Genomic DNA, 24,179 nt, shown 5'->3' with positions numbered 1-24,179 from the left:
CAAAAGTCCTATTTTCAGCCAAGCCAGAGTCGTCCGTGGGAACCGGACACGAATCATAAGCAGAGTGATGCGGAGGTGCAATAATGTCTAGTCTGAATACTCATTCGCCTCCAAGCATCCATTGGACAGGAGTCTTGAAAGCTCGCGCAATTCCGCTGCAGAATGGGCCTGGCTAGTGTATTGGTTATTTGAAACGTTTGTGAGGAAATCCGGACCCGTACGATTCGATTGCGACTTTGCCGAGGGCAAAGCAACATGATCCACTTTCACACATTTCTAATTCTGGGCCGTGATCCTTGAAATGACAGATGGAGTTGATGACGAGTGGTGTTTCCCGACGCAACTTCATATTGTGTTTGAGTATCGGGCGTGATACTCGTACTGTGTTTTCCCGACTGTGTCTTGGACTACTATTGTTCCTGTGCGATTTCGTAGAGGGGAGATACGTACCTCAATGTTTCCTAACACAACATAACTACACACGCTTTTTCGGTGACCGAGATCGACTCCATATGCAGTCATGATGACAGTAAAGTATGGCTTCGTGAATCCATTTGCCGGACTAGATGGTGACACGAACGAAACAGAGAGAAAAACGTCTAGAGGCATTAAGCACGGGTAGGGTAATAGCAATCAATAGTCTGCAACTACGCTGGCTCGATTCAAGAGGGGCGCGATGCTCTAGTGCTACGCCGCAGATGTGTGTGGACCTCAGTATCAGCAACTGCCTAGTTGTCAACTATAACGTTGATTATTCGGGTTCCAACCTCACCTGCATTGGCACGCTGTTTTCGATAGTTGCGACGATCCAAGTTCAGCGCACGCTCCGGCCACATACTAAGTGGGGCACAGGTAGAGCCCGACCAAAGTTACTGCCTCATACAGTAAACATGCAAATCCCTATCACATTACGACACTGGTCAATGGGCACAAGGGATTGGACAAGGACCGCATATCGTGGATCAATTCCAGCAGGTGGCTCAGAGACGCGCAAACAGTTGCAATGGATGGCGCAATAACCTGGGCACTTGGCGACGATAATCATGTGTGGCTTCGCGAAGTCAGCAGGGAAGTAGGAAAGCAGGCCAAGGGCTGCCAAGCATGAGTTTATGGCTGCGGGCATGTGAAGAGGGAGCAAAACCAGATGTGAAATAAGAATAGACAACAATGTGTCCGTATGACGCATGGATTGGCCACCTGATTGATAACAGCAATCAGCTTCGTACTCCCGATAAGGCCATCATGAAGTCGATCTTACTTGGACGTTGGCACAAGCTTTGACCGGAGGGCTTCGGAGGGTTTGAATGTCGTCAGGTCGTGAGCTTTTTGACTTCGTTAGCAGGATCGTCCGGCCATACTTTGGACGGCGTCCGAAATGTCCAGCTGATGAGGTATCCATGGCGCCATGCAGCAGGCCATAATCACTGTATCGTAAGGTAGCTCATATATCTAATTCCGGTAGCGTAAGAGGACCTGTGTAGTGCAAAGCTTAGAATGGTCTCATTAACGACTAGTGTTGCCGGTTTCCGTGGCAGACTCATCATCAATCTCCCCCCCTTTCACCCCCACAAGCTCGGCCAACCTGCGTAGGTACTCCACCGAAAGTCGGGCGCAGATCATAAAATTCGGTGCGGAATCGGCCCCTGCAACCGCAGCCTTGTAGCGGCCCCTATTTACGGGAATAGACGGGAGTCTTCGAGGCGAGGCCCGCCTCCCGGTAAATGAGGACCGCGGTGGGTGGCCTGTCTGTGCATTGAGTGTTCTAAGCCTCGAAGAAGGTTGCTCAAGGTTGAAGCTTCAGGCGTTAGGAGGGGGTGGGCGCCCCCATCCAGGACTCATCTGACATGTCTCTCACACCCAAACTCCCCGCGCCCTACCCGCACCGTCACCGTCATTTGATCCAATCGTGCGAGTACCAGGGGTTGGGCGAATGTCTCAAAGTCTGAGACAGAAAGACTGCCTTAACGACCGGTGAACCCCCTTCACCGCAGGTCATAACCATCGTACCATTGCCCTGGGCGAATCCAGGCCCGTAAATGGCCACATATATGGCCCTTATCGCTTCACATCAGCGTGGTATTGCATCAACACATCACGCACTCACTCGATGGTCGCTGGGGAGAAACAAGCCGCCCCCTCATCGCTCGCCGTTGTTGACAAACCCACAACGCAAACAGTCCAAGGTTTCAACGGTACCGAACCCAGGCTTTCATGCGGCGGTAACGACAGTACCATACCGTGCCAATCATGAACGTTGTCGGTACCCCTTTACTCACCCGGCAGATGACATCCGTCAGTCTGCGCTGTTACTGCGGCCCTGCATCGCCGGACGATGACCAACGCAGCCACGCTTGTCCACGTCGGCTGGCCGTTTTCGTCCACTTACGAACTGCGAAGCTGACACCGCCATAACATCATGACAAGACTGGGGAAGCGAGGAGCAGCAGCTGTGGTCTACCTCTCTTGCAGTGCCCCCTCCCCTCCTCTTCTCACGTACATCCCGTGGTCAATCTATCGACAGAGTCTAGATGCCAAATGCAAGGGGGGCATCAGGGACCTCATTCGCATGACAACAAAAGGCTGTAATGGAAGTCTCGGTCGGGCGAGCGTGCACAACACACACGCACACGCGTCGGCACACACGTAGGATGTAAGATGTACACCGACTAAACCGAGATGGTGTTCGTACGGTGCCAACAAACGCGAAACCCGATTTTAGTATGTTCTTTGAGGAAATTTGTTGACTTGCCATGCTCGGAAAATTTCCACATACCCCCCCCTCCCCCCCTTCCTCTTGTTTACCTACTATGTAGTTGATTTCAGGGACCAAACCGACCGACGTCACAAACGAAAACTCGTGCGTCGTACCTAGCTCCAGTTATTTTCCGTCGCGGAGGGGAGCCGGGTACTGTTCGCGTTACGTGGTTCGGCCCTTTTCTTCCCTTTCTTCATAATGTTCCCGTCGATTTCCCCTGGAAAAAGCCAAATGGTTCGTCCAAGGTTCCAGGACAAGCAAGGGAGAGAGGCAGTTTTGAGGGAAAGGGAAAAAATTGCTTGGATGGACCCATTCAATGCCCAGTCCCAGTTCCGGACGCTGCCCGGGCCAGACGGAGCTCTCAGCGCAGCCCTCCCGGCCCCATCCTCATTACTCGTTCCAGGTTGGATTACATCAAAATGTACAGGTACTACTGCTACTCCTATTCACGCATGTTAGTCTCAAACAGCATGCGGCTACGGGCAAATGGCCTCCTGTACACGACCCTGAAGCAGTCCCAGGAGGGGTGCCAGGTGCCACACACACAAACACACGTCCCATCCATGCACATCCATGCTATCCCATTTGCTATGCCAAATGGACTGGAAAAAAGTCTCTGACTGGCTTGACTGGGCTGGCAGAGCGCCCCAGGCATTGGTATGAGTAAGGATCGGCCTGGTTCCGTTGGGCGCCGCCGCGGGTCTGATCGCCGTCGCCTTTCAGATTTTTAGGGCGCCTCGTCTCGAACGATCTGAGCCTTGGATTCGTGATCGCTACATAGGGCTCCGGCACCCGTGGCTTATATAGTGGGCTTATGATCCCCCCTGGAAACTTGTTCGCTTCGTCATATTTCACGGATCCCTACTTCCTGGCACGGCACTTGGCTATTTCATCTGAACGGTTGCCATCGCCCTCTCATCCGTTTACATCGGGCACCCATCGACGCCTCACGTCAACAATAAGCACAGACACGTACTTACACGCACCTTCACTTACGCATACAAATACCGATACACACCAGCACTTACTTCACTTCACACACACACACCCTCAGACACGCTGCCTCTACTAGCTACTGCGTTCATCCCATCACACAAAACTTTGCCCAACATGTTCGGCCGACAACAACGGACCCAGTTTTCCAAGCGAAGCAGCTCTGGCTGCTCGTGGCCCGAGAGCGACAGCGACGACGACATCGTCATCCGCCCCTGCGCCTCCGACGAAAAGGCCGACGCCTCAGTTACCATGACCGAGTATGTCCCGTCGTCGACCGCCGTGGGGATGGAGCAGCCCACCAGCTCCCGGCCGTCCCTCACCGGCCGCCGCTCCTCTGCAGAGGACGCCAAGCTCGAAGCCCTCTGGGAATGCATGCTGGAACTGCAACAAAAATACCACTGCTACAACTCGACGCGCATGGAGATTGCTGCCGACAGCGAGGATGCTATGGGCATGATGCGTAAGTAGCTTCACCATCCGTCGCCTGAGACTTCGCACATGAACTGACATAACAACAGCCACCAAGTACTGCATGGACATGCTCAACGACTCCATCGAGTCTCTCCCCGAGGAGGGCTGGAAGAAGCTCAGCAAGTTCCTCGTTACAGACTTTGACACCTGTCAGAAGTCGCAAAAGTGGAAGTTCTGGAAGCACGGCTAGGGTCGTGGCGTTGGCGATTTGTTCTTTGTCATTTCCAGCGATGCGAAGGGCCCCCATGGCTCTGGTTAGAATGATACCCCTTTTCGTGCGGAACAACAAAAGTTTTTGGTTCTTTTGATTTGGCGTTGGCGTCCCGCCGTTGATTGATTAGCGGCCACGCGGGATTGACGGAGTACACTCTCATTATCTCAATAGCATACTTATTAATTTCGCACAATGGTCAACATTAATCTTCAAGAAAAAAAAACATCATCATATCGCAAGTAGTGCTCACCTACGATCATGCGGTGAGCCCCTGAGGCACGACGCTGTCAGACCAGACGAGCCCATTTCACTCGATGGCCAAGTTGGCTCGGTGCGGGGTGCTGGTGATCTCGGCATCAGGCGTAAATCCCCGGCTCCGATCCCGGATATTGAACGGGGATCGTCATGGGGTGCTTACGACTGTGACACGACGTGCATGTGGCGATACATATTGGGATCGCCGCCGGGAAGACACGCCCGTGAGTCAGAAGTGTGTGACACGCCGGCGCGATGTGACTTGGGGTACATGAAGTACCGAACCTGGATGGCTAGGTTCATCACGCGACTAACAGCGAACCTTATCGGTTATCTCGGTGGCATCTAGATGATATGATTTGGCTGTTTTAGATTTGGGCAGAACCCGGTAGAAGACTAACTATCACGAAGGTATCATGAGATGGTGCTATGGAAACAGCAGTCCGCAACCAGGCAACACGAACGGCAAGGTCGGTTACACAGCTGCTGCGACCTCGACGGGGCCGTCAGGAAGCCGGCTTGCAGCGATATTACACTGCCGGAACAACCGGACCTCGCTTTCCGCAAACGCACCAACGACAGAATGGATTACCCCGCGGTTGTGAAAGATAACAAAGTCGCCCTCCTCCCAGTCATGCGGGTACACGTATTTGGGCGAGATCCCCGGGCGCTGCAGCCGGTGCACAGTCTCCCGAACCTGGGCCAGATCCTCCATTATGGTCCCGTCGGCCAAGTGCAGCCTCCGCACGGCCGAGGGGTGGACCTGCAACGCCAGCCGGCCCGTGACGGGGTTCCGCCAGCACATGGGCAAGACCTGGATCTTTTCCTCCTCAATAGGCGGCAGATCGGTGAGCGGGACCTCCTTGCCCTCTGACACCAGCCCGAGGCCGTCGGAGCGGGACTTTGCGCTGCTCATCCAGACGTAGGGATGCGGGGCGTACTCGACCTTTGTCGTGCGGACAAAGTCCTGGTCCTCGGGGGAGAGCTGGTCGTACATGGCATAACCGGAGACGAAGGCGGTGGTGCCCAGCGGCACGCTCATCTCCTCGCCCGTGCCGTCGTCGTAGCGGAGCGTCTGTTTGCGACCACCGGGGACGCGAACGGCGAGGAGAGTAGTGGCGACGGGCGGCGCGAGACCGTAGAGCGCGGCGTCAATGTGCCAGCGATAGAAGCGGGTGAAGTCCAAGTCGTCCTCGGCCGGGATTGTGGTGGCATGGAACGTCCGGTGGTGAGGGTGCCTGAGTTGTATGTTCTTCAGGCCCTCGTATTCCTCAACGAAGCCGTTGCCAATGACTTGTACCTGCGGCTGATGGGGAATAGTCTTCAGGTCAGGATGCAGAATGGAACGCTTCGCGTCAAGGGTCTTGCCGTGCCCGTACGAGGCACCGGCCTCGGGGTCGAATCTTTGCGTGATCTCAAACTGGGCTTTGGGGGAGGCATGACCTTGGTTCTTGATGACGACGACTTGGTGCCTGAAGAGGGAATCACGGATCACGTCGAAATCGGCGTCTGCAAACCGTCAGCTACTGGCTGGACATGTGAGTCTTGAGACTGAAGCTTACCAAAGGAGGTTACCGATTCTACGGGTAGTCTCCCACTAATTGTGCAAAATCATTGCTTTCATCATGTTCTCCGTTTTCATGTAGTCTTACCGGTGAGTTTCTCAATGTCAACATTTGTGACAACAGCCCCGAAGTCGATAGCCGAGTCCTTAGGTGGGACAATGGGCTGGACGGTTGCCCGAGAAGGGGTCTGATGGATGGCCATGTTGTGGGCGTATTGTTGAGAGAAGGCGTTCAAGTTGTCTCAAAGGAGATTCTCGTGGCGAGGTTTCAAGTATAGCCGACTTGCAACTAATTTCTAGTGCAAAGATGAGAAGATGAAACTTTGGGCTTCCTTTATATATAAATGTTGTAAGATAAGAGTGGTGGCCATTGTGGACGGCCGGAAGCCGCCGATAATAACCTGCGCCCGGCTCCTAGAATTGCCCCGCTCTCAGACCCGGTCATTATAGAGGGCTATGATAAGGTATTGAAAGTGAAATGATGACACGTGCATATGGCTCACACAAACTATGAAGAATGGGCGCGATAAGAGATGAAAATTTCGCTGACGGCTATCTATGAGCGGCCAGGCAATGGCCCCAGCTTTCGTCTTTCCGTTCTAGTTGCTGAAACGGGTTATTTCGGCCTTACCGTTGTAAGACCGAACCGCGATTTGATTCTCGCCACCCATCTTACCAGTGTCCGCCTCGCCCTTGGCCTGTCACGGGCCGTTGTTCAGAAGCACTAGCATTTACTCCTGAAGTGGCGTGTGTTCTCAATGTAGGCAATATAGCGGGGGTAATCGTATATACGACCGGATCGTCTTCCCGAATGGGCCGCTCCGGAACGACTCGGTCGCCGCTGTTAAGCCGGCCCGTCCACATCGCGGCTCCGAGGGTGTGGGAAGTCTTAGGCACCATTGCTCTGTGCTGCCGTGGTAATAGCATACTGCAACTGTGCTCGCAGCTTCATGTTGGGCTGGGTCAGTGCGGTAGACTCGCTCATTTGGGTTCATCGGTGCCAGCAACGAGCAGCCAGTATTGGACCTGTGGCGACTTGGCATCCTCAGATTGATTTGTGCCATGGATCTCGTACCGAGAAGAACTGTGTCCTTCAGTGTTTCTTGACCTTGTCCATCCACTCCTTGGAAGCTTTGGTACCGTCGTGTGCCTTGCGAAAGAGAGCGCGTTCCCACTCGTCCAGGCCACGGAGAAAATCCTCGTTGGAAGCGCCGATGCCGTCATCGGCGCCTTTCCTTGCATGCAACGCGATTTCTGTTGCTCGCATCACAAAGGTCTTTCGCATCACGTCGCTGAGCTCTCGCTCGTCGAACAGATCCAAGATGCGCGTGCCGAGGCCGTAGAAGTGGGCGCTCTGGTCCCTGACCGGAACAGCTCGCGCATCGGCTTTCAGGGCCTGGACAACCTGATATGATAGCGCGGCAGGCAAGTTCAGCGTTACCGGTGCTTTCGACTCTTCGGCGGTACCCGTATTGGCGAGAGCGAGCATCTCAGCGAGCCAGAGCGGCAGTGCAATCTGCGTTCCTGCCTTAAGAGCATGGGAGGGGTTGTTGTCGAGGTATCCGAGGTCGGCGACATCGAGTTCGAATTTGCAGGGAACTTTCTGGGAATTGTCAGCCTCGGCTGCTCATGGACCATCGTTTGGAGGAAGTGCTGCTGATGCGTGCTGATGTTTGGTCTGGGGAGTTTGCGTCGTACCTCTGCGTCAGTCAGGATAGCGTCGATGTCGTAATAAGACATGGCAACTTTTAGGTAGGCTGTCGCCTTGTTCTGTTTGCTGGGTCGATAGTGTTGGCAGAAACAAAGGCGGCGTGGTGATCTTCCGGGCGGGGAAGCTTGACGCGTCTGGCTATGAATGCACACGCGATTCCCAAAATCCAGAGTGTCACCCCGCCATGCTGGGAGTATCGCATCATACATACACACAAGCCACATGTGGCTGAAGGTTTGTGGCAGTGTAGTGCGCATGGGGCGGATTTCTCAAGAATATTCGAGGGCGCTGCGCGGAATCTAGAGGTAACAGCTCCCCACTTTTTGTGGATGACGACATTCTTCTCTCATTCGCAGAAAAGCAAAGAAGGCGCTGAAGAGGCTCTTTCCTGGAGATCCGTGCTCCCTCACGTAATAGCCGAGCGAGCAAGTGAGCAAAGCGCACCTCTCGCAATTGACATCATCCTGATTTGCACTACCCGCCATTAGTCAACTTCCATTGATATCAAGGTACTTCTACTGCTGCATTCCCGCACCTGCTAATCAATTGTTTCTGTTCTAATTGACTTCATTGATACTTACATACAAGACATAGGAACACGAAAATGTCGTCCGCTCTCCTCCGAACCGCCCCTGCCCTCCGCGCAGCTCTCCGAGCTGGTGCCGCGAAGCCTGCTGCCGCTACCATGGCCAGCACCAGCTTTGTTCGCGGCAAGGCCACTTTGCCCGATATGCCTTGTGAGTAGCACCGTTGATTAGCAACCTCTGGATGCGGAACAGTCGCGCTAATATGGTCCCCTCGCTCAGACGATTACGGCGCGCTCGAGCCCTACATCTCGGCCCAGATCATGGAGCTTCACCACTCCAAGCACCACCAGACCTACGTCAACGGCCTCAACACTGCCCTCGAGACCGTCGAGGACGCCAAGGCCAAGGGCGACTTCTCCAAGGCTGCCGCCCAGGCACCTCTCATCAACTTCCATGGTGGCGGTCACGTCAATCACTCTCTCTTCTGGGAGAACCTGGCCCCCGCCAGCAGAGATGGCGGCGGTGAGCCCGACGGCAACCTGGCTGTACGTTCACCTATCCCTCGCAAAATTAGACAATGCACATCTGACGTCCTCAATAGCAAGCCATCAAGAAGGACTTTGGCTCCTTTGACACCCTGCGCAAGCAGATCAACACCTCCCTGGCCGGCATCCAGGGTAGTGGCTGGGCCTGGCTCGTCAAGAACAAGACCAGCGGTACCCTCGGCGTTGTCACCCGCGCGAACCAGGACCCTGTCACCGGCAACCTCGAGCCTCTGCTGGGCATCGACGCTTGGGAGCACGCCTACTACCTGCAGTACCAGAACCGCAAGGCCGAGTACTTCGACGCGATTTGGAACGTTGTCAACTGGAAGACTGTTGCCAAGCGCTTTGAAAAATAGGCAACGATTAAGAATGTACGATAGCCTTGTAAACGCCCACATATGATGGTGACTTGATTTAACAGCGAAACGAATCGTAAAGAATCACTCAAAACTCCACGTTACAAATACAAATAAATAATCTTGACTATCTCACGGTATCGGCAAGAATCCCATATCCGAACATTTGCTGCCATTGAAATGGACGTGCTTCAGCTGTCGCTTCACCTGGGAGAAGCAACGGCTTAGATCGTGCGATGCCTCGAGAGGAACCTGCGGGACCTTGGCCGAGCTGGCCGTCACACAAGCGAGGTGTGTCGGGTTATCGGCCCTTTCCAGCCCGTCGTGTCGTCCTCGTACACGTACGATATTTTGCCTGTCTTGGAGTCTTGGTACAAAATCCATGTGTTCAATGCACCCGTTCCCCCACTTCCCGAATCGAGTCGTGCAACGGCAAATGCGGCCATGGTGAAGTTTGAATCCACAGTTGCCGGCAACTGGCCCGAAGATGTGACCTTTTGGCCACCGGAGGAGCGGTCACAGTTATGCAACCTTCCGTCGGTGTCCCGATAAACGATTCTTGCGCTCGATGATGCCGTCCCCTCGCCAGCGGAGTGAATTACCTCCCCGGGCAGAATCACGAGCGCCGAACCGGGGGAGGCTATAATACCGACTGCTGTTGGCTCTTAGAATTTCGGCGCTTTGTAGTCGTAGAACACCTCCATGACGTCTCCGTTACTGGCTTGGAGAAGGGTAAACGGCCAATATGCCGCCATCTGTGTGCCGGCATTGCTTAGTGTATACCTCCCCTCGTTGACGCTATCAGGGAGGCCTCCTCTCGAGAAGCTTTCACGCCAGTTCACGCCGAGGATATTATCAGGCGAGCCAATGAAAAAGACTTCAGTTTGCGGTATTTCCGGCAGTGCCTTTTATGCAGCCAAATCTTTAGCGAACTATTCTCCGTTGGGAAGGGGGGCGCAAATTATAGCATACGCACCTCGGTTGGCTTCGTCCATAGCTGGCTCGCGCCAAAAGGAGAGTTGGGCTTGGGTGCCACGCCAGCTTCCATGGGCGCAGTCCAGTTCTGAAATAGCGGCATATACTGAGACCGACGCATTGAGGCGTCGGGGCCTTGGAAAAAGACCTGCAGAGTAATGTCGGCGCCGAATCGCCATCCGACGGCAGCCAGCGCGGAGTTCTGCATGATCTTAGTCGCGCTTGTCGATGGGGGATCGCCCACGGCCCCAGGCAGATTCTCGGTTAGCTGCTGGCTTTGGTTTGCTATAACTTTCCACTCAGCTATGCCGCCGACAACTCCTCCAAGAACCAAGACGACCAGACCGCCGATACCGAAGAGCAGCCAAGGAAAGCGTCTGCCTCGGCCAGGTTGTTGTGCGTTATGGACGCCGTCGTGTTCTCCATAGCCGTCGCGGCGACCTTCGTAAGCTCCGTTGACACCAGCAGTGTTCGGTGCCTTGTTGTTCCCCACGAAAGCACCACTCGGTTCGGAGATGGCCGCGTAGCTGTGTCCGGAGCCGTCATGGAACGGCGCGGTCCAGTGACCCGTTCGGCTGTCGACAACAACGGGGTCCGTGTCGTAAGTATTCCTCACTTCTAGGCCTGGCTGCGAAGCCCGTGCTGATGGGTCCATTGTACAAGACCAGGTTAGCCTTGAGTGTCGGAGACCTATGGCTCAAGGCGCGATATAGTCAAACAACGGCAACCGTGAGGTCGCGGAGCTAAGAACAAGCAGGCTAGAGGCAGAGCCTGCAATAAGTCTGGATTATGTACCCGTACATCTAGGGGCCATCTTCACCGTCCCTCGCGTAGAAAGCGGACGCCACTTCGGTTAACTTATATGGGTAGCCGTACAAGGATCCTGCTGACTGCATTTTCTTTCTCAGTATTATTGACCGAATTTCCTTGCTGCTGTTTTTGGTTATCAGAACAACCTTGACGGACCCCAAATTTGAAGCCAAGAGTCGGCCGAGATATGCCCTCCGTAACTATGTCACTTCATCCTCAACACGAGTTACGCAAGGTTCAAGATGATTGAGCACGCGCCTTTCCTTCAACAGACCGATGCTACAGGCTTAGCTTACTGTTTTCTCCGTATTCTGGCAAGGGAAGCAAGTGCTTGTTCATTGCTCAAGACTGGCATGATCCAAGTGAGACTGGTAATTACTGCATATTGACACAAGGCAGGCTCGGAGGACGGCGTCACTTCATTGGCGTGAAAGATAGGGGGCGATGCCAAGGAGCGGCGCAGAATGGTGCCTATCCGTACTTCTCGATTCGGTACAGCAAGATCTCATCAAAGCACCAAACTCCCCTTTCTGCGCAAATTCGGGACATGACAAAGAAACAAGGCATGTTAAACACGATAACGTTAGGCCAACAGGCCCCCCGTCTACCCCCGCCGACCCGCTTGGTTGCCTCTGCTTACCATGCCGTCCCAGATGCGGGCTTTTGATTCGTATACTTGCTTCTGGTGGGTTCACACGCCCCGTTTTCGACTGCAGTTGGATGGGAGCTAGGAGACGGGGACTATGTTCATCACGATATCGTTGGCCTAGCGTGCATCCTACTTTAGCGCTGGGTCCTGGTTCTCAGGACTGTGCTTCATATTGCTAGGCAGTCAGACCTTATCTCACAAGAAGGCAGCTACGTGAGCCACGTGTATCCGTAGTCAATAGTGGTAATAAACAGGGCTTGTTAGAAGGCATATTCTCCGTCGGTCATGGCTACGACGTAGGCTTCAGACCCATGCTTGTTGGAGTGGAGTGTCGGTTTCCCAAGTCGGATCCCGATCTTGACCTTGCTATATCTAGCACATTACATCTCAGGTAGGCAGCGAAATCGTTTGCAAACGTAGATCACCACTTCGAGGCTGATTTTCTCTTGAAGTGTTAGTATTTGGTACAATTTCTCTCGTCATAACCAGCCGTTGTAATTATCAAGGGCCACAGGCAAAACAAGCTTGAAAACAATCCGATCGAGTTTACTATTTACGCCTAAACATCTTGCGAAGGTTCCTAATCATACTATTGTGCAAGCTCAGCAGCTCATTACGCTTAGAGAATCTTCCATCATCCCCAATGGTGGATCTTGACATACTAGTTGTCTCGGCATTCAAAACATGTCTATGGAACTCTAGAAGCGTGAAAAAAACACGGTGGTCAAGTAGTCCAGCATTCAGTATCATACCGACTTAGACAGTCTCCGCAAAGACGCACCCGCTGGATGCTATTTGTGCCAGGTAATTGAAGAGGAGGTAAATGCTTTGATAGAGGACATTGCGATTCTCCCCAAGCCGTGCTTGAGGACGATACGGTGGTCGCCCACCTGGGACATATTACATTTGGTCAGCCGGACGCCCTGAGGTGATCGGTAGCAGAGGCGGCGGTGGTCATGACAAGCACCCAGTATCTCTAGCCCCCGCAATCATTCTATCCAATCCAATACTAGGGTTCGTTTTCGCCACAATAGCAGTATCACGTTCGCACAAATAGGGAAACATTGGCTGCCGCTATCTGGTTTAAGCCGTCTTGATGTTGCATACAGTCAGCGATCAACCACTGTTGCTAAAGCTTCATATAGTAATTATAAAGGCAAGAGGTCAACCCATGTGTAGCTCTGATCATAGTTTTAGCTTCAGCATAGATCGTCTTCACTCCTTTGTCGTAAGAAGAAACTGATCCGGTGTACTACAGCTTCCGATTTGAACTGACTAGTTCATACCAGAACGATTGGTATTGCTATGGTCAGATTGCACTATTCACAGTTGAGGCGACAGTGTAACAGAACTCATAAAATCTTTCGCTCATAAAGCTAATCTCAACGCCGACTTCGGCTGACGAGGGCGGCGTGTTTGGGGCGAGCCCGGATCCTCGGACCAAAATGAGCTAATCGGCAAAGACTTAGCTGAACTAAGTCCGCTAACTTGGTGAACTCTGAATATGTGTGGTTATGTTGAATGGGCCATACGTGCATGTACTCAGAACGTAGGGGTGAATCAAAGTATTGTTCTATGACTATCTTTCCCAACTATAAGTTAGGGCTGAGGTATGATAGTTATGTACTCGGTCATATGTTGTTGAGTCAGTTCGGTCCGTTCGTAAGATGATTCCTGCCCGAGGTCCGAGTATCCAATCTATTGACCTTTATCCCTTGTGTACTGAATCATGGGATGTCGTACGGTCAGGTGACATTGATATCCCAACAGGTTGAGACTTAACGCCGACACCCGTGATTCATTACAATAGGGAGTTTTGAAATCACGCCAGGTCCAACATCCCACCTCGGAGATATTCCATGCCCCAGCTCCCTTGTCATGCATGAGTAGAGGATTTGGTTTCCAGGCTCTGTCCATTATGCTACCCGCTTTTTAAGCTCAGTGTCCAAATTTTTACTCGTCTTCGGCTTGGTGTCTGTACGCCCGACATCCCCCATGCAATATTTAATCGACAACCTGCTTATTTCATGGCTTCATCATGGATATTCTCATTCCGCGATCTCAACATCGCCCCAAGCTGCTCGATCATTGAAAATCATGTTGAAACCACTCAAGAATGTTGGTGTCCTTGGCGGCTCTTACGTCGGACTTGTATGTGCTACCATCGACTACGAAAATCAGTACGGTTCCTAATGCTCCAGGTGTAGGGTGCCGTCAAAGAACTAGCAGGAACATTTCCAGCATCTCATCGCGTAAGGCACACTTGGGTCATACTCGCGGTGAATGTTACTGATATTTCGCCATCGTCTTCATAGATCTTGCTCATTGAGCCGCACAGCCATTTCCACCATCTTTTTGCTTTTGTAAGCCGCCATGAGAAAGCACTAGGGTAGTTGCATTGCAGAGATCATTTGATTAATAGCTTTCCGCTAGCCTCGCTTTGCTGTTCTGCCAAACCATGAACACAAGGCTTTTATTCCATACACCGCGGCTTTCGCAGGGTCGCCCGACTCATCGCGGCACCAAGTTATCCAGGCCCGTGCCCATCCTCTCCTACATAACAGCGTCGTTCTTGATCGAGACTGGCAGGGGTCAACCGAAATTCCATTCGATTACCTTATCGTCGCCACAGGCACTCAGCTGCCGGCGTCCGGCACTATGCCACATGACGACAAGTTATCTTCGATCAAGTATCTTCAATCGTATCAGGGATCGGTCATCAAAGCTTCATCTATTGTTTTAGTCGGAGGTGGTGCCGTAGGGTGTTCAAATGGCGACCGATTTGAAGGAGCTCTACCCTGACAAGGAGATCACTCTTGTGCATTCTCGCGATTGTCTGATGCCTTTGTATCACAGCAAAATTCACGAGGTCCTCAAATCTCGACTTGAAGAATTGGGTGTCAAGTGAGTGAGCTATACCAACCTGTAGTGCGGCGCTGACCTTCGAGACTACAGACTTATCACTGGAACGCGCGCCGTGTTTCCTCCTGCCAATCTCGATCATGACGATACGAAGGTTGTCTTGAGGCTCACAAATGGTCAGGAACTCGTAGCCGATCTTGTCATTCCTGCAACAGGGCAAAAGCCAAACAACGGGTTCGTCCAGACTCTCCAGTCAAGCAACGGCGATCCTATATTGAACCCATCCAATAGGTTTATCAATGTACTACCTACGCTTCAGTTCAAGGATCCGGCGTACCCCAAACTTTTTGCCGCTGGTGACATTGCCGATACGGGAGCACAAAAAGCTGCTAAGCCTGGCGTGGTACAGGCGCAGGTGGCGGCCCGGAATGTTGTCGCCATGATCGAGGGTCGGAGTCCTGTGGAAAGATTCTCAGTCAGACCACCGGGACTCCATATGTCTATAGGACTGGTAAGAAATGCGGAATGATGTTGGCGGACAATGCTGACTTGAGTGTTGGTGCCTTTCTAGAAAAAGAACATGAAATTCATAAATCCTAACGTTGAAGCTGGGGAGACGGAGCCTACCGTCATTATGCGAGACGAGTAAGTCATCCCTGGTGAACCTAGTAGATCCGTCACTGATTATTATTCAGTGGTAAAGATGATTTGGGTATCGAACGTGTCTGGAAACGTCGGGGCATCAATGTTACTGATCCGAGGGATTATCATTTGTAACACGATGAAGAGAGAGACAATCCTGTGCAGGATCATCTGATTATCACTAATCAGAAAGCATTGGGCACGGTGACCACTGATCAAAAATGACCACATTGTGATCGCGTGTCAAAACTCACCTTATAACGATCACTAATCACTGTCCAATTGCGAAAGCCTCTGCTACTTATGTTGCAACTCGATTGGTAATTGGATTTGGGCCTCACATGGAAAGTTTACAGCTCGGTCAAGGCAATCTATCATGAAATTTCAGTAGAAAAGAACAGTAGTATCTCATCCGAAAGGTTTCCCAGCTCATCACATAACATAACCGTGCTTTTCGTAAATCATATCCCAGATAACTAAGATCATCATCTCCAGTCACCACAACCGCAGACCAAGAATAATTACCGACCATGGCTCCTCGACTTATTTTTGTCATTGGTGCTACTGGCGCTCAAGGCCTACCTGTATGCCGTGGACTCACCAAAGATGGCGCGTACAGCCTGCGTGTTCTGACACGTGATACAACATCCGCTCGGGCACGGGAGCTTGCCAAGCTCGGAGACGTCGAGTTCATTGAAGGCACGTTTGCCAACGAAGCCAGCCTGCGAGAGGGCTTTGCGGGATGTTGGGGCGCCTTCATCAACATTGACGGCTTCAACTGCGGCGAGAAGACCGAGGTCTATTGGACCATCCGGACTTACGAACTCGCTGTCGAGCTCGGAATCAAGTTTTTTGTATTCGGAAACCTCGACTACGCCTATAAAAAAGGCGGCTACGACCCAAAGTTCCGAGCCGGGCACTACGATGGCAAAGGCCGTATGGGAGAGTGGATGCTGCAACAGCGGAAGAGCAACAACATGGGAGTTGCCCTATTCACCACCGGGCCATACATTGAGATGACGATTTCGGAAAAGACAATCATGACCCCGAGAGTTGAGAACGGGATTGTCACTTGGAGAGTTCCTCTCGGGGATGGGGAGGTTGCGCATGTCGCCCTGGACGATTGCGAGTACTATGTCCGTTGGCTCTTTGACCACCCTGAAAGGTCTGACGGGATGGATCTGGAGGTTGCCATTGATCACATCCACTACGCCGATCTAGCCGCAGCATTCGAAAAGGTTACAGGTAGCCCGGCTCAATATATAGACACTCCTGCGGACGTCTATTTTGGCCATGTCCCGTTCTCTCACCAGCCGGCAGGGTACAACGCTGACCCAGCAGACCCAGCAACCATGTCATTCAAGGACAACTTCACCGCGTTCTGGAATATATGGGCACACTCCGCAGGCAACAAAGGAGTCATCAAGCGGAACTACGCGCTTTTGGACGAGATTCACCCGAATCGGATCAGGACAGCGGAGGAATTCTTCAGGAGAGAAGAAGCGAAGAGGCGAGCCGCTGGGCTTGCTGGTCTCCTTGAATCCATCCAAAGCAACGCCCTGACTTCGATCTTGAAGATTACCGAAGATGGCAGGAAGGGACGGTTGTAGTTAGCTTGAGAAGGCTTTGACGGATAGGCTCCATCATTCAAAGAATGTATTGCCACTACGTACAGAAATTTGGAGATCTCCAACTAATATTGCAGAGTATACCTTGATAGTCATGGCTTAATATTGGTTCAAGCAGCAGGTCGGGCGTGGCATCAAAGAAAACAATCGAGAGCCCATGATTTGGCTGTCAAATATTCCACAGTTAGTGAGGATCGAAGAGGCAGGAAATGGCTTATATTTGTTTACTCGAGGCAATCGAAAAAATACTACACTCTTTATCGTATCCTCATCTCAGTATTCCCTAGTGCCTTCCTATTAGATGTACAGACTAATGATCAATATGAAGGTCATCCAGGCTGATGCCCATTAGAATCGTGAGGTAACGAAGACCCCACAAGGGCATTTGTTTCGAATAGTGCTTGTCTAATGCTTGCCCAAAGCCAAAGAGCAACAGAGGTGCCAGTTTGCTAGATCTTGGTGGATATATCGTGCATTTCACGAGATTTGATTGGCAGTTGTTGTGTTTTGGCACACGTCTAAGGCACTATGCAAAAACTCAAAGTTCTCATGAGATGGTTGACTCTGAAATCGTATCAAAGTTCCTCCCACAACGTCAGCAAGCTAAGCAACCAAGAAGATCAAAATGGGTCAGAGATTTCTACGTCTTCAAATGAAAAGAACATTGTATGGTCAGCAGATTAGACAAAGGGTTTGTAGTCTGTAACCATAAGCTGATGGCGATGGGATATGCGGTGGTGCTTCGCTTCCGATGCACTGTTGCTATCATTGAATATATGAAAGTTCTATGGAAGTCTATGAACGTGGCACTATAAAATCATGTACTAAAAAACGGCTGGGAACTCGTGTTCATTAAACCAGGTACGGTCCCACTTGTTTCTCCAACCATTCCCAGTACTTCTTCCCAAGCTCCTTTTCCACGAGGTCAGCCCGAGCAGGTGTAAGACGACCAAAGGGAACCACTAAGAATCTCAGTCAGAACAATGAACAGCTTTGAAGTCGGGGATTTGAGCGACGCTTACCCCAGTCACTGGTGTTTGCGTGAGTGATATCAGGGCTCAGACCGGCGAATAGCTCGGTGTAAGCACCATTCTTTGGCTCTCGCGCAATTGCTTTCTAAAACGCGACAAGAAAACCATCAGCGATAGTCCCGGACGAATGCCTGTTGCTCGATTTGGATCGTACGACTTACCGCAATGATCTTTTGGTACCATGGCATCGTACGCTGCAGGTTTGTCATGTAGACGCCGGGGTCGACACTCTGGTTGGTACTGTAAGCGATGGTCTAGTCCTCTCATGGGAGCGGGAGTGGCCTACTATGCTGACGATTCCCTCTTTGGCCGTCCGCCTCGCATACTCGGCTGCAATGACGACGTTACCAGCTTTACTCCTGCCGTACTTTGTCCCCGCGCTCTCGTCCTTGGCGTAGTTCATGTTGTCAAAGTCGATCGGGGGCTTGGGGGCCATGGACGCATAGCCCGAAGACAGCCATACAACGCGGACCGAGTCCCTCGGTGCAGTTCTGGCCGCAGCAGATAGCGCGGGGTGGAGGAGATGGGTAAAAAGAAACGGCCCCACGGCGTTGACGCCGAGTTGGAGTTCGTAGCCCTGAGCTGTCTTGGACCCTTGCGGTGGGAGCATGACGCCTGCGTTGTTCCAGAGGACGTCCAGGCGGTCTTCCTTCCCGAGGAACTCTTGGGCGGATTGCTTGATCGTCGAGAGGTCGTTGAGATCCAGGAACAGATACTCACAGCGTCCTCTCGACTGCGGGTACAACTCCTTCAGCTCCTTCATCACAGCCATGGTCCTCGTCTCGGACCGTGCTGCGAGGTACACTTTGGCATTTCTGCTGTAGAGGATGTTTGCTAGTTCCTTGCCTAGACCACTGGAGCCTCCTGTGACGATGAAGACCTATGAGATGTGAGACATGAGATGGACCGGACGAAGAAGATTCTGCTTTACCTTGTTACTCTGATCGGGCAAGGTTTCCTCTGTGAGATTGGCTTTCGGGGGGAACATATTCTTCAAAGCGGCACTCATTTTGCTCAAGTTCTTGGTATTGTTGTAATTGTCTTGTGTATGTATGCAGTATAGAGTTTGAGAAGTAACTACGGAAACTGCGGCCTCTGGTCTCTTATATATACATGTGGACGACTTACATTCCAACACCCCACGAATTGTATCGCAAGCCTCCTTGCATGTTCAAGTCACCATAAAACCACTGGTGTCGTGTAGGGCAATGTCAGCACACCTAGATAACGGAGTGGCTTGAGCGGTTAGATATGTAACCGCGTGGCGTTCGGCCGCGGTAGGAATTAAGGCGTGCATTGGTGAGGTTCTTTACCGGATTCGTCATTAGGTCACGGGTTTAGGTGCTTGGTGGTCAGCGTAAGCCCGAATCTCACCCTCCGGAGTTCCGCATTAAGGAGATGGGAGAGAACCAAATCGCCGACAGCCCGCAATGCACTAGTTACTTCAGCTCGGGTCGAATCTCAATTATGGACATGTGAGTACGACCGGGTTTCGGGCTTCAAAGTAGCTCACGAACCATGAAGAGCGTGGCGAACAAAGGGTACGCGGCCAGAAAAGGCACCAGGTGTCATGTGCAATTACCAGCTGCTGCCATAACTTCCCACAAACAGTCGCGGTTACTTATGGGGCGTAGCCAACAGATTCAGCCTCTCTCATGTGACCCCGATTATCATGGTAACCCTCCAACTCATAGTATGGCATATCTAGCTGCTGCCCTTCCAGCAATTCCACACCCGGCTGGATCGTCGCAGGTTGCTTGGATTCGAACGACGGCGTAAACCCGAAATCGAGACTCGGGTCCTGCAGCATTTCCTGCTCTTCGGGAAAAGGGACTTCGGAGAGAAATGTGAAGTCAAAGTCTGGGTGAGTATAGTTGCTGAACAAGTCTAAAGGATCAGGTATATCTGGAGTCGTGACACTGGTCATACTTGAAGGTGACGTATCCGTTGCCGATGAGGTCGACCCGTCTGTCTGGGAAGCTGGTGCATCGACGCTTGGTGGATCTTGAACGCCATGCTCCTGGTTCTCGAGCTGCTGGTAGCCCTTGAAGAGCGTAAGCTGGAGATTGCGGGCGATTTCGATCACCTTCTGCTTCATCCCTTGTTCGACAAAGCTGAGCTCGCGATCGATTTCGTTTTCGAGTTGCCGGCGAACCAAGGGCGGGAGCTCGCGGCGAAGGTAGTCCTCGTAGCCGCCCAGGCTCGTGTCGGCATCCTCTGTGCTGTAGTCTAGTCCTGTCAGTACTCCCAATCCTACAAGTGGCCCCCGTAAGGTTCCGACTTACAAGGTGAGGGGATCTCCCTTTCTCTCACGTCTGGGAAGAGGATTCTGTACGCCTGCGTCCACTTCTCGACCTCGGTGAGGTCCTTTGCGGACGTTTTCTTACGCGAGCGGAGCCTCTTTTCTTGGTCTTGGGTGATGCCGTCAAGGAATTCTGGCTCGCGGACCTCGCAGGCGTCTGCAGAGCGGGCGTGTGCTTGGAGATCTGCCTGGGTCTCGAATGGTTGGGAGCAGCGCGGGCACGAAAACTTGGGGAGCGAATGTTTGCGGTAGATGTGTTCCCTGGGAGATTGTCAGCCCATTCCTTGATTGTGCGGATAGCACGGCGGCGCACTTAATACGGTGGACGTGATCCCAGCCGGGCCCGCAACATGGTCGCTGGTTCTTGTACTTCCGAGAATTATGCTTGAAGAATGGGCAGGCTAGTTTCTCACCGTTCCCTCTGTCCTCATGGATCTTGGACAGCTTTGCCCGAGGCGGACGGTTCCCATCCCCGTCGCTGTTTCCATCCTCTTCTTCTTTGTTTCCGTGCGGTGGTCTATCATGCTTATTCGATCTTTTTCCTGATGATCGCACAGATGCACCCTCTGCTGGCACTGTCTGATGGGTGCGGGCAGTACGCTTCCTTGGAGCTGAAGATGGTGCGGCTGGTGTTACCACTGCCCGAGGAGCTGATGAAATTGGTCTCAGATGGGTATTTTCCAGTTGAGTCGGAGGAGAAGAGGGCGGCAGAGCAGCCATCAACGCATTGGGGGCGCGGGACTGGCTCATGGCAAGCCGAGGCACTACCCCGACCTTCTTTCGCTTGTCAGGGATGTAACCTGGTGCTCCCAGTGCTGGCGGCGGTGACGGTGACGGGAGGGCCGATCTCAACGCCACATCGCTTCGACAACTTGGCACCGGTGCGTTGAAGGCAAACTCGCTGGCACTTTCTGTTGATATTGGCAAAACCAGAGGTACAGATGTTGGAGGGGGAGGGATATCCGACTCATCTTGGCCTCCGGAGCCCCAATGAGTAATTGCAGGCAGCGATTGCTCTGGGTCGAGCGACCCATCTTCGTTCTTGACTTTCAGTTTCGTGTCCAGCCAGTTCATGAAGGACGACATAACTCTGTCAACCATGACCCTCTGGAATCTCTTGGACGGGTCGTCGATCTCCTGATATACTTCATTTTCTGTGTTGGAAGAGCTGCCATCGAAGTCCCTACCGCTCCTGAGCTCTGGTGTGGTTGGGCGAGTTGCTTTCATCGGACTTGGACGAGGTTTGTCGGGGTTGTCAACAAGTTCGCCAACTGCTTCTGTCTCGAGTCCCGCTGGCACCTTTGATGAAAATTGGGGTTCAAAGATTCCAAAGTCAAGTTCTTTCGACACCGGGGGCTCGGCACGACGGCTTTTCTGTCCCGCCTCTGCTTTGGACAGAAAGGCTGGGTCAATGACCACGGCAGCGTCGGAGATATGGTCATTGTGTGATGCGAGGTCGGATACACTCGTTATCTTCTTTTTCTTCTTCTTATTCATCATCATCATCATCATGTTCCAGCCTTCGGGAAGCTGCACTGATGCAGGCGTTTCGGAGGAGCCTGGGCAGTGGTCCACCGAAGGGAGTTGGGCGCGGCTGTTGTTCCAGCTCGGAACTGCAGACCCCGGTGCTTTCTTCGGGGGAATTTCGTCCGAGTTTCCATCTTGGCTGCCCGAGAAAGGACTGATGAGAAAGCGTGAGAGACGGCTTCTGGTACGAGACCGGGGCGGATTCGACTCGGTGAGAGTCGTCTCGGAAGTCTCATGCTCTTGCTGGGCTTCATCGGAGGGCAGATGGTCATCGGCCGTCTCGAGATCCGATACACGAGGCGAGCCGTCGCGGCGCCGGCTATCTTGGTCGGATTCGCTCGGGTCGCCGGTGACAGGCTTCTTTCCCTTTTCTAGTGGCGGCGGGCTCATGGCCACCAGCGGGAGTTTCTGTGGGGCGGATTGAAAGCCGGCGTGAGGGCAGGGGACGGCAAAGGAGCCTCGACGCCGGACGAAGCTGACGCAAGGGACAGGCTCTCGCGATCTGTACGCGATGAGAGGTTCAGATGCAGACGCAAGGGGTGACGGAGTGAATGTGGGTTGTTCGTTGTTGACAGGGGACTGGGTTGGGGGTTTTTTGATGGATTGAGCGTTGCGGTTTTACGCGGCGGCGCAAAAGTCGGGGACGCGGGGGCGCGGGGTGCGTGTGCACTGCGGCTGACAGGGCCCCACTTGGCCGAGCACGGTGGTCCACTCTATATCCGTGTGCCTACAGGTAGGTACCTATGGACCTAGGTAGGCATTTTACGCAGTGGAAGCGACCACGGTGCCGGGCCTTGGGTTCTTCGAGGACACCAAAGACTCAACATGGTATTATTGTGAGTAGGATAGGGTCCAAAATGCTTGTTTTCCGACTGAGTGAGTTGTACAACTTTGGTAGGGAAAGGGGGAGCTTGAACCCAGCTGATAATGCGCTCAAGCCCAAGCAAGTGCCCTGCCTATGCAAGTAGCCATCGTACCCATCCATACCCTCTTGTTAGCAAACTCAAAAGCCTGCTCGTTGGCTGTATTTCAAACCTTGGTTCATGTCAAATACCTGAAGTGATATAGATGGCTCTTTGAGCAGTGTGGTGATATGGCACCAGGTAATGTAATCCGTCGCCTGCGTTGATGTGATGGAGTGGAGGACAGACACAAAGGGGCCAGGAGAGTGGAGCGTGTTGGTGGCTGTACTAACTAACCTTTATGACGCTCAATAGTATGATTTGCCAGGACTTTGCGGGCCGGACTAGGAACTGATAATGTGTCATGGATATTGGGAAATTATCATGAGAGCAACAGTGAACGAGTGAACGAGTGAGGGAGGGAGGGAGAGAATTCCCCTTGTATGGCCGTTGCAAATGGGACATTGCCGGGAGAATCGGGGGACCAAGGGCGCGCAAAGATGACACTAGGGCGCGACCAGAAAAGGGCGTTTTTGTCAGCAAGGAGCCACAGAACCACCTTCTTTCCCTCTCCTTCTCACGACCACCAGAGGCAAGGAAGGAAAGGTAGAAAACTGTACCTTCCTTTCTCCCTCTCCTCTCATATACTTGCCTAGGTAGGCAGGTGCCTTATCAATGGTTCTTTCCTCTCTTGCCAGACCACCCTCGAGCTGCAAGCACGTGATTGTGATTCGCCAAAAGGACCGGCTCTGCTCTCATCACCCGCGAGACCATCAATATTCATCCGCCATCAACGTAACTCCAGCAAGTTTTCCATATATTGTTCACAAGTGTCCTTGGACTCGGATCGCTCTGAAATGAGATAGGGTCGCATAGGTATGCAACAGTACCAAAAGCACAATAGCAAGACACCGTACAAGCAATTATCTATCATGCCTAATCAATAGTGTACTCAACACAATAGGACCGCTTCGAAACTTCATCTACGAATACTCGGACTATCTTGCTTGGCATCTTGGCATCCTACCTTCCGGCGAGGCCTCTCTCTCTCTCAACCTAACCCCATGTCTTCCAACTGCTCCCTACGCCGAGCGATATCATGCCACCCACGCCAACCATATGCAGCCCCCTTCGCCGACGATGCCCTGCCACTTACTTGCTCTTCTGGGCTGACCGCCCTTATCTTGATGCCAGTCACCCAAGGCACCCCAAGAAATCCAACCAGGGTTCCATTCGACGAAGCCCTGCACCCCCGATAGATCAATCTCTGTCCAATGATGGAATGTTCTGTGCCACCAACCATGTCACTATACGCCACCGTTCAAGGGGTTTCCCCCCCTTCAACATACCCAAAGGGCCTTGGCTTGCATGTATGGTCCCCCAACAACGCAATTATAACTAGCTGTCCGACCCCTCCATGTCTCTTCCCTCCTCGCACCATGCACGCGCATCATGTC

General features: G+C 52.6%; 9 protein-coding genes across 9 annotated transcripts; 4 read left to right on the top strand and 5 right to left on the bottom strand.

The window, feature by feature from the left end:
* Window positions 1-3,865: 3,865 nt before the first annotated feature.
* On the top strand, window positions 3,866-4,412 carry GLRG_08252 (uncharacterized protein; the record flags this gene model as incomplete). Its single annotated transcript, XM_008098937.1, has 2 exons — window positions 3,866-4,211; window positions 4,270-4,412. The coding sequence occupies 2 exons, from the start codon at window positions 3,866-3,868 to the stop codon at window positions 4,410-4,412; spliced, it is 489 nt and encodes a 162-aa protein (XP_008097128.1).
* Window positions 4,413-5,166: 754 nt separating this feature from the next.
* Window positions 5,167-6,458, bottom strand: GLRG_08251 (TfdA family Taurine catabolism dioxygenase TauD; the record flags this gene model as incomplete). The annotated part of the gene is made up of 2 exons (XM_008098936.1): window positions 5,167-6,200; window positions 6,344-6,458. The coding sequence occupies 2 exons, from the start codon at window positions 6,456-6,458 to the stop codon at window positions 5,167-5,169; spliced, it is 1,149 nt and encodes a 382-aa protein (XP_008097127.1).
* An 890-nt stretch (window positions 6,459-7,348) lies between these two features.
* GLRG_08250 (uncharacterized protein) lies at window positions 7,349-7,995 on the bottom strand (the record flags this gene model as incomplete). Its single annotated transcript, XM_008098935.1, has 2 exons — window positions 7,349-7,858; window positions 7,954-7,995. The coding sequence occupies 2 exons, from the start codon at window positions 7,993-7,995 to the stop codon at window positions 7,349-7,351; spliced, it is 552 nt and encodes a 183-aa protein (XP_008097126.1).
* A 575-nt stretch (window positions 7,996-8,570) lies between these two features.
* On the top strand, window positions 8,571-9,394 carry GLRG_08249 (iron/manganese superoxide dismutase domain-containing protein; the record flags this gene model as incomplete). Its single annotated transcript, XM_008098934.1, has 3 exons — window positions 8,571-8,703; window positions 8,773-9,038; window positions 9,095-9,394. 3 exons carry the CDS (start codon window positions 8,571-8,573, stop codon window positions 9,392-9,394), a joined length of 699 nt encoding a protein of 232 aa, XP_008097125.1.
* Window positions 9,395-10,059: 665 nt separating this feature from the next.
* Window positions 10,060-11,024, bottom strand: GLRG_08248 (uncharacterized protein; the record flags this gene model as incomplete). Its single annotated transcript, XM_008098933.1, has 2 exons — window positions 10,060-10,299; window positions 10,371-11,024. The coding sequence occupies 2 exons, from the start codon at window positions 11,022-11,024 to the stop codon at window positions 10,060-10,062; spliced, it is 894 nt and encodes a 297-aa protein (XP_008097124.1).
* A 3,574-nt stretch (window positions 11,025-14,598) lies between these two features.
* On the top strand, window positions 14,599-15,467 carry GLRG_08247 (uncharacterized protein; the record flags this gene model as incomplete). The annotated part of the gene is made up of 5 exons (XM_008098932.1): window positions 14,599-14,732; window positions 14,784-14,924; window positions 14,982-15,201; window positions 15,262-15,335; window positions 15,386-15,467. The coding sequence occupies 5 exons, from the start codon at window positions 14,599-14,601 to the stop codon at window positions 15,465-15,467; spliced, it is 651 nt and encodes a 216-aa protein (XP_008097123.1).
* A 395-nt stretch (window positions 15,468-15,862) lies between these two features.
* On the top strand, window positions 15,863-16,942 carry GLRG_08246 (NmrA-like family protein; the record flags this gene model as incomplete). The annotated part of the gene is made up of 1 exon (XM_008098931.1): window positions 15,863-16,942. The coding sequence occupies one exon, from the start codon at window positions 15,863-15,865 to the stop codon at window positions 16,940-16,942; it is 1,080 nt and encodes a 359-aa protein (XP_008097122.1).
* Window positions 16,943-17,812: 870 nt separating this feature from the next.
* GLRG_08245 (short-chain dehydrogenase) lies at window positions 17,813-19,000 on the bottom strand (the record flags this gene model as incomplete). Its single annotated transcript, XM_008098930.1, has 5 exons — window positions 17,813-17,922; window positions 17,983-18,076; window positions 18,153-18,221; window positions 18,278-18,871; window positions 18,923-19,000. 5 exons carry the CDS (start codon window positions 18,998-19,000, stop codon window positions 17,813-17,815), a joined length of 945 nt encoding a protein of 314 aa, XP_008097121.1.
* Window positions 19,001-19,612: 612 nt separating this feature from the next.
* On the bottom strand, window positions 19,613-22,210 carry GLRG_08244 (uncharacterized protein; the record flags this gene model as incomplete). The annotated part of the gene is made up of 3 exons (XM_008098929.1): window positions 19,613-20,220; window positions 20,277-20,554; window positions 20,607-22,210. The coding sequence occupies 3 exons, from the start codon at window positions 22,208-22,210 to the stop codon at window positions 19,613-19,615; spliced, it is 2,490 nt and encodes an 829-aa protein (XP_008097120.1).
* Between the last annotated feature and the right edge of the window lie 1,969 nt (window positions 22,211-24,179).

Source organism: Colletotrichum graminicola (genome assembly GCF_000149035.1).
Source record: "Colletotrichum graminicola M1.001 genomic scaffold supercont1.37, whole genome shotgun sequence".
Classification (NCBI taxonomy): domain Eukaryota; kingdom Fungi; phylum Ascomycota; class Sordariomycetes; order Glomerellales; family Glomerellaceae; genus Colletotrichum; species Colletotrichum graminicola.
Note: the sequence above shows the minus strand (reverse complement) of the source record. Positions and strands in the feature narration are given on the sequence as shown.